Consider the following 15,219-nt stretch of genomic DNA (forward strand, 5'->3'; position numbering starts at 1 on the left):
TATTTCCACTCAACATAAAGTATTGAATAAAATGTATCAAATGTATATATTTGCCACAGGATAGCCAGTGTCCATATATATCTGTTTTGAAATTTATGAAATAAGTTCTTTCTACAAAATAAACTAATAAAATAATAAAAAAATAAACGGATAAAATTTTCAACAAACATTGAGTCGTTCCATTCTTTTAACATCAAAAAGTCTATGGAAATTAGATTGCACACACGTACACCTATTGCTATCTATTTTGCTTTTATATTTTAATTAATTCTTACACCTATATATCTATAAACAAATCCGCGCATTTAATTTTACACCAAATATACAAAAAATCATTTGAAAAGGGCGCTAAAAGTAATTTGAATGATTATACTTCCAAGCTCAGAGAGGTTTTGACTACCTCCTTGTATATCTGGGCCAAATGAATGTTGTCCCAATGTGTGCCCCTTAATATACGGGGCTCACATTACTATCGTCATATCTCATTGTATTTCCTGTGCCATATAATAGTAGAATAAAAATTATTCTCATAACCTTTGAAATTAAATTAGTTCCTTAATTAAAGTATTTGCTGGACATGCGGGAGTAGTTTGCAAATTTATCACATCTCTCTCACCTTATTGTACTAATTACCACCTACGTGAAGATTTATTGCGATGATCCTAATGTTGTCAAATGGGCTTAATGCAATGGTGTTTTCCTGAAGAAATACAATGAATAGAGAATTAATGTGATAATTATAGAAAATGCACTGGTTAATCTTATCAATATTGAGAATAAACAGTATTAAGATTGACTATTTTGGCATTAGTTATTTGAATACTCTACGAAAGTATGATTTAATAATTAATTACATCAGATATTAAACCACATCACCAAAAATGAATGCTGTTGCACCAAATTGAATTCCTTAACACTGTCCTTCTGAAACTAATAGGTAATAAGTAGTTTCACCGTCAATTCCACCTCATGTTGGTTAAATTTTCCCCGATGATTTAAATTAGATATATAAATACCGAAACGCAACGGATTCAGAGTTTCTGTAAACGTATACATATATGTATTTAGTTCGCGCCACGCTACCTCTCTCCAGGCACATAGCTTCAAAAATCCTTGAATCTAAAAAAAATAAAGTGTGATAATATATCGGAAATAAAAATAAAAACGCTAAAGGTGTTGCTAAAAGTGTTATCCTGTACCACATGTTCTCTCTTAAACAGCCAAAATATATGTTTGAATGCATTACCAATGTTTAAATATGTAATTGAAAACATCAATTTTATTCACTGTTTCTCATAGGATACCATTTATGAAATAATTACCAATTCTAAAAAATATTATGATAAATATTTAATAAATAATGGGTGTAATTAACTTATAAACTTTTGGAGCTACGGAGTCATTAAATTCATTTCTTAATTGGTTTACTTTGTTAACAAAGGCGGAAGAATATTTAATTTATATTTGTCGGAGCCTTCTTATATTTCAGTAACCTATGTGCACCATTTAAGAGCAATGAACGGAAATACTCTCTTAATTCTCAAAGGCATGCACCCAGGGAAATAGATGAACTCTCTTACTTTTTCCTTTCCTCCCTATTTCGTTTCTGTACTGAGAGTTATTGAATATTGATTCTTGAATCAAAATAATCATGTAGTATTTGAAGGATAAACCAGATCTTACTGTATTGACTGCCTAATTTGTGTCTCTGCCCATCCCTATCTAGGGGACCAGCGTGTACGTGTCCACCCTGACGCTCACCTCGATCGCCGTCGACCGATTCTTCGTCATCATCCATCCGTTCCGGCCGCGAATGCGGATGTTCACCTGTGTGACAATCATCATGGGCATCTGGGTCTTCTCGCTCATCGTCACGCTCCCCTACGGGCTCTTTATGTCACAGAGCCTCTTCGAAGACCGCTTCTACTGCGCCGAGGACTGGCCGTCAGAAAGGTTCAGACAGGTCCGTCAACTACTGCACTAGGGGTAAACTAAGAGAAGGAAAAAAGTTGTAAAATACAAATGGTAGTAACTTTTATAAAAGAAAATACATGATAATTTGGAAGCTTTAATATATCGGAAGGTTCAATGGGACCATGATAATAATGCTTGTAGAATGAAGTATGATAAAAGCTTACTTCTATCTCCTTGGTGAACGAAAGCCCACCTATGAGAGAACCGCCCCATATGCCTTTACATTAGCAGTCGACGATAACCATCGTTAACGTGATACAATAATCTTGTCAAAGTCATCGATTTTGGAAAAAAAACTATTGTACCAAATTTAATTCCTTAATACTTTTCGAAAAGAAATAAGTAGTTTCAGTTACGTGAAACCGACGAAGGGAGAGATGGTAGTGAAATAGAGGACTACAGTTTAGGGAAAAGGAATGACCACAGGGGGAAAAATAGAGTTCAGCTAAAGATGGCTTTAATTATAACAAACAATTGGTTCAAACATCACAACAGTTGGGCATTCAAAATGATATATAATTAAAAGTATACTATGGCTAGGCACAGATTAATAACAACGTGACTAATTGGCACAGTTTCCCGGGAGCGAAAGCAGATTCAGATAATTGTTTTTTACTAATAGAGTGTACTTGAGATTTAAGAAAATAAAATGGGGAAGATGGGTAAGAAATTAGAATTAAAAAGAATTGACCGGGATTACTAAGTGGCAGTGTAGAAATTGATGATTGAGAAGATCGTTACTCCCACGGAAACTGAGGTAAGATTGGCTTCAAACAGATGGCACTGCAGCATATCTCCTTACTGGGAGGTCTGGAATGAAACGTCATTATCTCTCTAAGACGCAAATGCGTGGAAAGACAACGGGAAAGAGCATCGTGGGAAACAAAGGAAGTTAGCATAGCAACGCAAGTGGCCAAGTTTAAAGAGGAGATAGTCACGCCACGAAAGCGGGTAGAACAAAGGGGCGGTTACAATGGAGACCCCGGCCTGGAACGGTACGTATGGTTGGACAGTGGCCGATCTTGCCGCGTGGAATGTATAATTTCGATTGCGGACGCCTGACGGTGTGTTCTTGGGGAGAGAGGGAAAACGGAGAGGATGAGGAAACGGCCAGAGGAGGCAGGAAGAGGGGAAAAATCATTCACCCTCAGCACTTGATTTTCTTTTTAGCCCGCGAAAGACAGTAAAACTTTCAGGACAATGAGGGATATTTAGACGTAACGGATGATGGATTACATCTCGGACTCGCAGGAAAAGGAGAGCGAAAAATGTAGGCTGAAAAGAGTAAATATCACAAGAGTGATTCTCAACGATATGAATATATTCCGGCTAATAAAGAAGGCCACTTGGCTCTATTTATAACGTCTGAACTCATTTACTTTTCCTCGCATCATGTGTTTGTATCTAAGTACTTGATCGTACCATTTATTTCCAAATAGATGCATTAGAATGTTTTATCCTGATGCTATTTGAGAGAGAAAGCGTGGCTCATAAAGTGACGCTGCATGTTTATCAAGTTTATTTTTATTTCATAAGTAGCTTTACCATACCAATATGGCTAACTACCATAAAACAACTTAGAGTGGGTACTTGTTTTTCTCTCAAAGATTTTACCATTAGTGTACGACTTGGTAGTGCTTATAATGAGACTTGATTCAACATTTAACTTAGATTGATTGAGAAAATAAGAATACCATTGGTCTCATGGACATCGCTTGAAGACTCTCCGTCACACTGAGTCAGAGACAAAGCAAAAATATGTTAGAGATTTAATAATTACGATTATATCAATGTCTAATTAAAATAATTGTAGAAAGTGTTTTTTTATCACAAAACATACTCTCATTTTTGCTAATACTAGGGCATTGTAAAGAAAGTCGCAATATTTTCTTAGCGTCTCACCCAAATGTGGTCGATTAATTATCCCGAATTTCTAAGTTCTAAAATAGTTTGTCTGCTATCTCTTTAGTCATTGGCAATGCATATTTCTGATTAAAATTTATCAGATCTAACTACACTGTATGTTTTTTCTCATAATTGTTTTTCACTTTTTATTTATTGATAAATATTTTTATGAGTTTTCTTGGAGAAAAATATTATTTCATGAGTTGTCGTTGATCAACCACTCGTGAATTGTAACACGACAGTACGAAAACACAAGATAAGGCGGATAAGGCGTTCGCGAACCTTGAACCCTCCGGTCAGTAACCTCTGTGTGAGAAATCAAGACATTTGAACGAATGCTAATTCGACCAAAACTCGCCCATCTTTTTCTTTTACTCCCCACCACGATTGTGCGAAAAACTTTTCCTATAATCGCCGCCGACCCATTGAAGAAAAAATGAAAAAAATTAAAAAGAGAAGGGGGGGAATAAAAGTATGGGCTCCGCCGATGAAGGAAAAATTTCGTCATCTCCCGGCGCGGAAAAGCCCGCTGAACGGAGCGTCGACACCCGTTCAAATGGGTTCACCGCGACCGACCGGAGGCGCTCGGGAGTAATATCGGGGGAGCGCATACGGGGATGGGGAGGGCTGGGAAAGAGTGGAGGGATAAAATGCCGCAGTCATTTTTTTCGCTATCTTCTCCGGGAGTGTCCGGAGCTTATCTATTTCACGTCGGGAGGCGAGTCTCCGTTTTATTTTTGTGCCAACTACTCCGTGGGTTTGGACGACGGGGAGAGAAGAGGTGGGAGGCTCTTTAGAGTAAACTAATTTATCACAGAACCTTGAGACTGGATGCTTCGTATCACGCCCGGTTTGGATGGGGCTTGCAGAGCCGCGTCGGCGGCTGGATCGGAGGGGGAAAAGGGGGCCGAGGGGTTGATGCACGGGATATGAGGAAGGACGCGCGGTAGCTAATTTAAATGCCGCCGTCAAAGTGAAGAGCCTAGCTCTAGTGTCCGTCCATAACGACAACCCCCCACCCAGTATATATATCTCACTCGGGAGCCGAGGGAAGAACGGGCGGAAACAGAAATGGGCGTTTAATTCAGCCATATATCGCATTTTTCCCATAAATTTCCTTAAGTATTCGTCGAAGGGCAAATAAAAAGTGTGGTTCCACAGCCCTCATACTTGATATTTCGAGGTGTAGCGTTATCTCTACTTTAGTGCGACATGAAATCAGCATTCAGAAGTAAAAAATTGGCAAAAGTTTCAGCACTGTGACTATTTTGCATTAGCGGGCTCCATTTTCTCTCCTGCTTCTCCCTCCTCCCTCCAGTAAAATGTTTTATTATATATATATATAGTTATTTATTTATTTATTTATTTCAAACGAAGGTGCGATATGACGTTAGCTAACAAAAACATAAAACAAACCCAAAAAAGGACACTCGCACGTATTCCAAATTTTCGGTGGCAAGCTCACCTCCACCTGGGGAAGGAAGAACCGAGGATAAGGTTTCAAGAAGAAAGAACAGAAGTAACATGGATGCGGGATAGGAGGGGAAGGTGGAGAAAAGTTTGTGAGAGGAAGTGTGAGGAGGGAAAGATTTAGAAGTGTGAAATTGATATAAAAGATTTGTGACGAAGGGGGAATGAAAATATCTGTAGGTTGGGGAAATTAATGCCTGAGGTTGATCCCTGGCTCATTCTAGATATCTAGGAGCTAGATGAATGCCAGTTACCTGGTTTGTGTTTGAGTGGAGGGCCGGAGGGTGGGAGAGATGCTAGAATAGAGACACCCTGTTATGCTCGGAGGCGTGCTTTGGAATTGGGAGCATCCCGAAGTGGGGAAGAATTCTTGCACGAAGCACGGTGGTCATTAATACTAATGTATTTTGGTGTTTATATAGTACTTTCCAATGTAGAAGGCAGGGCAGAGTTGGCATCTCCGATGGTAAATTACATTACTGGAATTGCTCGAGAAAATTCGTGGGAGAAAGTTAAAAAGCGGCTGGGAGAGGGATGAGATTCAAGTTTTGGAAATACGCCTTTTTTATTTTGGTTTAATCCAGGGTATGGGAATGGCTTCGGGACGGGACGTGGACTTAATTAGTGGATTGATTGACTTAAGGAGATCTGATAAGTTAGCGGGGCGTTTGAATGTTACGGAGGGACATTTAGGAAAAGGTAGGAGATGGAGTTGTGGTTCTTGAGGATAAGGGATAGGTTTTTTAGGATAGATCTCAGCGACTCCAGGCCAGGGAAGTATGTGGTACAAATTGAAAAAGAGTGGGTTTCAGCGATGGAGGAAGGTTTGGGAGTGTAAGCATGTCTTCGGATTCTTTTGTTTAGGAGGGCCTCAGGGTAACCTCATTGGAGGAGAGAATGGTGCAGGTTTGAGAGGAATTTATTTAAGGAATCGGGATGATTGTAGATTCAGTGTCTTCGTATGGAAAAGAAATAACGAATATAGCGGTTAGTGTGATACGTGTGGCAACTGTTGTAGTGTAAATCTTGCTGTTTTTTAGTTGGTTTTATTTATAGAAGTTTGGAATGTTTTGTCCATTAATGATGTGTTTAAACCTAGGAAGGTGAATTGGGAGGAGTAAACTGTAGAGGAAAAGGAAACAGCGAATGAAGTGTTGAGTTCGAAAATGAAAGTTTTCAGGGAACAGTACAATACAACCAGAGAAGGAAAGTATCATAAATGCATGTGAGCTACAATAAAGGTTTCAGGGGTTGTTTTGAAAGGAATTCTTTCTCTGCGAGACTAAGAAGAAGGTTGGCATACAGGAATAGGAACAGGCATACAGGGCAGGTTCAGCCTTGTAGAAAGGGCTGAACCTGCTGCCGAGGAGTTGTTGCCATAGATAGCAGGATCCTTAGATGAATAACATAATGTAATCTTAAGGATGCAAAATGGGATATCATTAAAATCTTGTTCTTCGACAAATCTAATTAATATAGCCCGTTGTGAATAAAGAAGTGATAGAAAATACAAATACATGCATGGACGAATATGAGACTTAGAGCTCAATACTGAGGTAAATAGAACATAAAAAGAACAAATATAAAGGGTACCATCCTATCTATACAATAAACCGCACGTAGGTCACCATACCAGTCAATGATTAAGAACGGAAGGAGAAGTATATGAGACTTAAGAGCTCAATAATTTGGGGTATATAATTTAAAAAAGATTAAAATAAAGGGAACCCCAACCATCTATACAATAGGTTGCTCGTAGGCTACCATGTAAGTCAATTATCTATATTGGTGGTTTATTCGAATGTAGTCATATTTTCCTTAGCTTGTATTGTGGCCGCGATATGCGTTTTGTTTGTATATATATGTTTGTACACAAACATATATATATGTATATATACATATATATACATATATATATACATATATATATTTATTTATTTATTTATTTACCAACACATATCCATAACGTCTCATGCAAAAGGCACACTTGGGGGTCTTGGAATAACTATAATAGATATAACTTTTATTTATATAGATATATAATTTAGGCTCCTAGGTAAGATTTCTTAGAAATGAGGTACGCTTTGTGCATTCTTTCACTCCAGGTCTTCATGAGCTGGGCGCCTTTGTAATTTGCATTGTTTCATTATTTTACGAGCATCTACTCGCATCGATGCCCAATAATACTTGAGCACGCAAGCTACTAAACTTTTCAACCCGGGGAAAATACGTACATCACGGGCGTCGTTATTTTGCAGTAATGTTTTTCTGCAGAAGATTGATAGATGCTTTTGACTAGACTCGAATAACACAGGAAACCGAACTTGGCATGTTGGAGAAATCACCATTTGCTCTAACCATACCAATTCATTTCCTTGAATTCTTTATTCGATTTTTACTTTCATTTTCCACTCAACGGTATTTCCGTTGGACGCAGCGGCGTGTAAAATTTTATATTTAAAATTTTTTCCAAGTTTACTTTTAGAGGCATTACTCATCCGCTGACATTTGAAGAATCGTGACTCATTGTGTTCTAGGCCTGCGGAATGCTTGCGAAGCAATTGTTTTGAATGCTGAGGCCGCTTCGATTGAATCCACCAGCGTTTCCGAAAAGGAAACGCCGACGGAGTGAAAAATGGTCGTTTTAGCGTTCACTTACGTACCGAACGGAATATTTTTCCTTGTCTGTCTGACTTCTCACGATTTTTCCAGAATCACGGCCCGGACTTGATCGTTTTGTCGAGTGTATTTTGATTCATGAAGTCAATCATATACTTTAGGCAATCATTTAAATTCAAATTATTTGCCAAATGTAATGAGGATGGAAACTTAAAATGGATTGCATCACTTAACACTGCCGAATGTCTTGCTTTCGCAGGACATGAATGGTTTCTTTCTGTATAAAGAATATGAGGCTTGTCATCTTTTTGCTTTCTCAAAATATCGTCTACCAAATGAAGAAAAAGATTAATTGCCTGCCTTAATAAAGAGCTGTAAAATGGCATAAATGTCATTGACCTAAAAGGAAACTATGTTATTTTACAGGTCAATGTATGTGTGGATGAGTGCAGAGAGCTGCTATTTCAGTGAATTGCAAAATCGATAAAGAAAGGAAGATTGATGAATTGCCTTATCATGTAAAACAAGATTTTTCCCCGTGTTCCGTCATATGGGACGCATTCAGCTGAATGGGATGGAAATGATACATCCAAGGGGGAACGACCTTTGCTTTTACCCTGCTGATGCGTTTCTTTGACCGGATCATTTTGGGTCGCTTAGGATCACATCGGACTGGGAATGAAATAAATGAACGAGAAATCAGTATAGGGAGAAGAGCCGGGATGTATTTGAGTTCTAGTCGAAAACCTGCATAATTAGACTTTAGAAATTCGTTTTGTGCGATCGACAAACACAAAACCTCATCCCCCACTCTTCTGTCGGACGTTAGGGCGGGGAACGCAAGCCCTCCATCGTATGAAGCTCCCCGGGCCTCAGGGTTTTGTGGACTCCGCCCATTCCTCCCTGTTCCCTCCACGTGTGGATGTTTCTCTTCCGCGTATGTTTGCTATTGGGGTAAGATGGGCCGTAAAGTAAACTTGGAGGGGAATAAATTGCAGGAGTGAAGGATTTAAAGGGTCGTTCATGCTTCAGGCGGTTGGAATGGTCGAGCACGTTTTAGGTTTTCGGGATGTGTTCCTGAAAAATTATTTAGCCTGGAGAGTTACGGATTCACTTCACGCTGGATATTTTGATAATACGGAAATAGGAGGGACATTTTCAACGAAGTCAACGAGAGAAGACGAACTATAGCAGTATTCGGGAAAATACGTCGTGGAGTGTAAAAATTCAATATCAATACAGTAAGTACCATATGTTTTTTAAACCGATGCATTCATGACTCCTGTAGTCATTTATCTTGTTTGAGTGGTTTAAATTATAACCAGTTATGCTACCTCCGGCATTTATTATATCGTTTACAAAGCCAAGACTCTGATGTTTTAGAAAAAAATAATAAAATAGGTATATCACGTACAGGATTTCAGAGTTTACATTTAATTTTTGTGACGTTAAAGGGGTTTATGTATTTCTCTTTCGAATGGGTTACACGTTTTTCATGGCAACTAACAAAACGTATCTCTTAGATATTTCATTGTGATAGAAAATGCCTTTACTTCAAAATTTAATATTAACAAAATACAAGTTTACCAACTCAATGCTTTCAGACTCTACTAGCTGAAACCTCATGACAATGGTAAGAAAAATCTATTGTAAATGTCATAATTTTTTTGCTTGAAGCAACCCATTTTCATCAAATAGTTATATGTTTTTGCCAAGAAATGTCGACTATTTGATGAAAATGGTCGTGTAACGCAAAATTCAGCGAAATCTATGCAGAAGACGGGAAGTTAACTAAGCATTCTGTGAACACTCAACTCGAGGGAAATCTTATTTTAATGGTACCATAAGATCAGTTTCCGAATACACTCAAAGGGCTCTCCAAATGTCCCGATGGCAATTATTCTGACGGCCCTTCATGCAGTGGAATTCATACCTAATGAATAATAGATGCTATTATTTCCTCTTGAATAATGTAAAGAGAAAGGATGAATATCCTCATAGATTACGCGTTTCCCTAAGAAAAAGGGTTATCCTTTGATGGTATGCCTTAACGGAAACTCTTGGGTTGAATAAATCTAAATGTCTGCCAGCCTCGAGCCATAATTCAATTTGAGGTTCCCTGTTCGGACTCCCAAGGATTCCTTTTCAGATGGAAAAATTACAATTGAGATTTAGAACTCATCGTCGGAGATTACTGTGCCCAAAGTCGGAGGTAGTTACAAACGAAAACCGGGTAAATGGAAACAAACTGCCGCCCTGTGGTGTGGGAAGAGTAATTAGGTTCATTGGAAAACTCAACCAGCAAATGCATTTTAAATGCTCGGGTTGAAAATGAATGCTACGTATGCTGCAGCAATAATATCGTGATGAAAATTCAACTTAGTAGTGACACGTTAAATTTAGTAAAAAATCGGTTCATACGACAGCTAGAGTGTAGTTTCTTTTTCTCATGGATAGTGACAGTGCATTTTGAACTAAGTAGATTCTTTTTTTAGCTGATTTTTAATAATATAATTGTTGAATGTTATGTGAGTAGTGGTTTTCGACATGATCCCCTCGCACTAATTCTGCTTAGTTCCCTGCCTATCTATGCTTAACCTGCCTTCCACATTTAGACAAGGGTCAAGGACACGACGGTATATGTATGGAGGTCACCCAACCAACCTTTATCCAGATCCAAATTTCTTAACTGCGTTAAGTGAAGGTAGTCGGTTGTTCAATGTGGCTAGGCCCTTACTATTTTAATGACCTAAGTAAACAATTACATGGACTTATGGATTCACAAACATCAAATCAAGCTTCCGTTATCATACGTTCGACGTAATTAACTAAACAATGGGCAATATTCGCTACAAAGAAAATTTATTTACAACAGCTATTTCAAACACAAATACGTGGTTTTAACACGAACAACATGACTCCCTTTAACTAACATAGTCAGGTAAGGTATTTTTCTACTAAGGTAGCCTCAGTCATTGTCCTTTTTACAAGGTGAGTCGTTCAAGAATTTCTTAGTAAATACAAGAAAAGACGCTCGTAAAATCGGAAAGGTGTACTTTTAGCAAGCCTCATCCCTCAATAGACTGCAGTTAAAGTTTCAATGGTATCCATGTCATGGTTTTATTTTCATAGTCGATTGAAGGAACAATTTATATATTTAGAAAAATGAAAATAACGAGGGTCGTTCGGTGATTAAGCACTTTCATTTCTATGGATTAATACCAAAAGAGATCAAAGGCAAATTGGATGAAGTTTATGACGAAGGAATTGGATGGATGGATAGGTTTATAAAAAGAAAATTGGATGAAGTTATCTGCTCTTGTGTTTGCGACTATTAACGATTATGTTAATAAGTTTAACTGCTGTCATACATCAGCAAATGATAAATATCGTTTGGGATGTCAAGTGGAAGTGAAATTTTTCGAAATGGTTCACAAAATCCACGATATGGTTCTGAGTAATCGTCGAGTAAAAGTTCAATCAAAATCTCATAGACCCCTTATTTTCCTGTATACCACCATGTCGTCAGCAAACAATCTGAGGTTGATACTAGCGCGTGAGCTTATGTCATTAATACGAGGGTCATCCGGAAAGTAGTACGCGTTCGCGCCATCGATGACTACTATTCGTCTGCGATTTGAAAAGAAATCTCAAATCAAATTTATTACTTTCTCATGGATACCAACGCATTTAAGTTTCTGTAACAATTTATTGTGGGAGACTTTATCAAAGGCTTTCTTGATTTCCAGAAATACTGCATCAACTTGAGTTGTTTTCTCTCGATCTAGGAACATCGTGAATAATAGCACCCGATTGTGTTTCACATGATCAGTTCTTTCTATTTATCCTCGCCAAGTTTGGTGCCGCGTTTGTTCTCTTTGGGGAATAGACGCAATCGTGTGATGAATTCTGGTATGACGCTTTTCCGTCGATATTATGACGCTTCTGAATCATCAATGCATAACTGTGGACAAAACATGGATATATATATATATATATATATATATATATATATATATATATATATATATATATATATATATAAGATACATACGGAATCATCAGCATAGATTATTAGCAAAAAGGATAAACGATAAATGAAGAGTTCAAGTATTATTAGTCACCCTTATACGTTTGTCATGGTGCATGTAGGTTACCTGTACTTATCGTCATACACATTATTTATATTATTTTACACAAACAAAACTATGCATATCTACAATAATATGTAAATATATACACATACATACATACATATATATATATATATATATATATATATATATATATATATATATATATAAAACTAAAATTTAAGGCAAATTTAATATTTGATGCTGAATTCCTGATGCGTAATCAACCCCTGGTACACGCCCCAGCGGTGGTTTTTCTTAAGCGTACCATGAGGATAGATAGATAAAATATCTCATACCTGTAGTAAATATGGATCAGATGTGACGTTATCACAAATGATGGGATCCGGAAATTAACTCATATTAAACGACAAATAACTCACAGGTGTGTTCAAATACTGGGGGAATAGTTTGTAGAACATTTCATCAAGTAGTAGCGACAGTATGACGAGAATTAGGTTATCAAAGGAGATGTATAAGAAGAGGAATTGATGATAGATGCGTTGAAAAAAGGTGTAAGAAAGGATTTGCCAAGACATTAGCCGTAGGGTAGGGATATAGAGGGGTTCTGAAACCAAGGCCTTAAGGTAAGAGTATGAGCATGCATGTTTATGTATAATTGGCTTGTATTGTAACACCCGCTGGCATATACACTTGGAATGTGAGGTTTCTGTAGATTTAAATGAAAGAGAATAGATGTTAGAGATGAAAGAGAATTAATGGGCTTTTGAGATTTGGTTTCCATAAAGAATTTTGCAAATAACTTGGGCAGAGAAGTACTAATGAATGTTTTACTCATCATACAGGAAGAGAGGGAGTTGCTAAGTATTATTAGTATTACTCAAAGGAGGTAGTAAATATAAATAGAGAATACAATGAGAGGCATATAGTTAGAATTTAAAGGCCATGGTGATGGGTGAAACATAAAGTAGGTGGGAAAGAGGAAGTAGTAGATTAGCATTGCTGAACGGGCCTTAAACCATGCATATAATGTAGCTGAATGTGATTTAAATGAAAATATAGCATTGTTACCAATCATACAATCCGCAATAATATCAAATCAATTCTGCCAATTTGTTTTATTTTTATATGTCAAGGCAATATGCTACTCATACCGTTAAATTTAATCCCGGCATATGCTTCGAAATAAGTAATTTACTAGCTCTCTGGCCACAGTTTTGAGCAAATTTTTTCAAATCTTGTTTTGTGAGTTGCAGATATATTATAAGCGTTGTGGTAGATCTATCGTAATTTACCGATACAAGAGCAATATACAAGTATCTGTTATTAATTTCACTTGATGCTTTGAGACATGGGCCTCTGGTGGAGTAGAGCCACTGAATGAGACATTATATAACTCTATTTGTTACGGTTGACCAACTAAGACTTAATTACTTTTTATAGGTGTTCGGAGGCCTCACCGCTTCAATGCAGTTCGTGATACCATTCTTTGTGATAACTTACTGCTACGTCCGTGTGTCTCTACGGCTCAACGACCGGGCGAGGTGCAAACCGGGTAACAAGTCCTGCGGCCTGGTGAAGAAATCGACCAAGAGGGAGGAGATGGACCGTGACCGGAAAAGGAGGACCAATCGGATGCTGATCGCCATGGTTACCATCTTCGGAATGTCGTGGCTCCCCATCAATCTCCTAAATCTCATCAATGATCTCTACATCCCTGCCAGCGTCTGGAAGTTCTACTACTTCTGCTTCTTCTTTGCCCACTCTCTCGCTATGAGCTCCACTTGCTATAATCCCTTTCTCTACGCCTGGCTAAACGAGAACTTTCGCAAGGAGTTCAAACAGGTATTGCCCTGCTTCGGCTCGGTCTCGACCCCATGCAACGCCGAGGTGACGGGCTGCGGAGCTATGGTGAGAGGAGGGAGATCAGGGGGCGGAGGTCAGGGGGGTGGCGGCCAAGGCGGTGGGGGAGGCGGTGGAGCTGTCGCTTCATCCGGAAGGGGCGGCAGCGGGAACTGGCGCCGGAGGTCCGACAGGGCTTGCAACGGAAACGAGGTATCTGCGGTGCAGGAGACTCTCCTGCCACCATCTCTCGCGAGCAACAGCAGCCAGCCAGGCTCTAGGCGTTGCTCCCTGGGCGCCGGGAACAGTAGCCGCGGGCAGCAGTCGGCCGTCACGACGGCTACCCAGGTGGAGGAGTCACCGGAGGAGGAACTGGATGGTCCCCTCGTGCAGTACTCCGTGGAAAAGGACGCGGTCGAGCTGAGGATCAAGGACATAACCGGCCGGGTCGACGACGAGGAATCCGAGGACGAGCCGGGGAAGAATGGAGTGCTGCTCGGGCCGGCGGTGGGGAACACCCGTTTAGGAGATCTCGTCTAAACACTCTCGACAAAGTGTCACCCGGCGTGCGGAGGGAATATCGCCACGGTGAGTGAATTTTGTCCATGTAATTATACAGTGCCTGCAGGAGATGAGCTATAGAAGCAAGCCACTTATGACTTCCGTGTCTCTTATTTGCTTGCAAGGTTGATCATTTAATCTACTGATGAATGAAAACGAAAGATTTTCCTTTTTCCTACAGAAATAGCTCTACTGTTTAGAAACACTTTCTTACTTGGGAGTATAGTACACACCAACCCGCAGAGATTACACTCTGCAAAAAGAGATCAAATTTTCGTATTAGAACCAAGGAGCATTAATGTGCTTTCACGCATTAACGCCACTTTTCTCATTTCGCAATGCGTGTTAATGGAGGCAACCACAACTCAAATTTCATACCAATAAATATACAACCTCCAAAATCTGAGAAAAAAATCGACGTCCTAGAAATAAATGGAGACAGTTATTCGCGGGAGTAATGCGCACAAAATAGAGGAACGCATTCAACAAAGCTGTTCCGAAAGAACAAACTGTGCATTAAATTAAGAGTTAATTATGTGCCCGAATCTCCTTGTTCCGATGAATCAACCACCAATGCACCAAATTGCTCTAAGTACGTGTAGTGACAGGTTCGGCAGTTTACACCTTCCGTGCTGAAATAAGCCCACTGAAACCATCCAACAATCGCCATCGCCTCTCACTCACTCATTCGTTCACCCTTCATTCTTTACCATCCCCCAACACTTTGCCCACATCCTCCATGTCCTTTCCCTTG

The 15,219-nt window shown here is 39.0% G+C and overlaps 1 protein-coding gene across 1 annotated transcript in view; it reads left to right on the forward strand.

The window, feature by feature from the left end:
• The window catches only part of LOC139698350 (prolactin-releasing peptide receptor-like), a gene marked incomplete at its 3' end in the record, with an annotated part of 57,774 nt that extends 43,759 nt beyond the window's left edge, over nt 1–14,015 (forward strand). The window contains exons 2-3 of the mRNA XM_071597268.1: nt 1,727–1,963; nt 13,506–14,015. Of these exons, the coding sequence (XP_071453369.1) occupies nt 1,727–1,963; nt 13,506–14,015 (747 nt within the window). The remainder of the gene's footprint in view (nt 1–1,726; nt 1,964–13,505) is intronic.
• Between the last annotated feature and the right edge of the window lie 1,204 nt (nt 14,016–15,219).

This window comes from Hetaerina americana, unplaced genomic scaffold (genome assembly GCF_022747635.1).
Source record: "Hetaerina americana unplaced genomic scaffold, ioHetAmer1.1.p SCAF_83, whole genome shotgun sequence".
Lineage (NCBI taxonomy): Eukaryota > Metazoa > Arthropoda > Insecta > Odonata > Calopterygidae > Hetaerina > Hetaerina americana.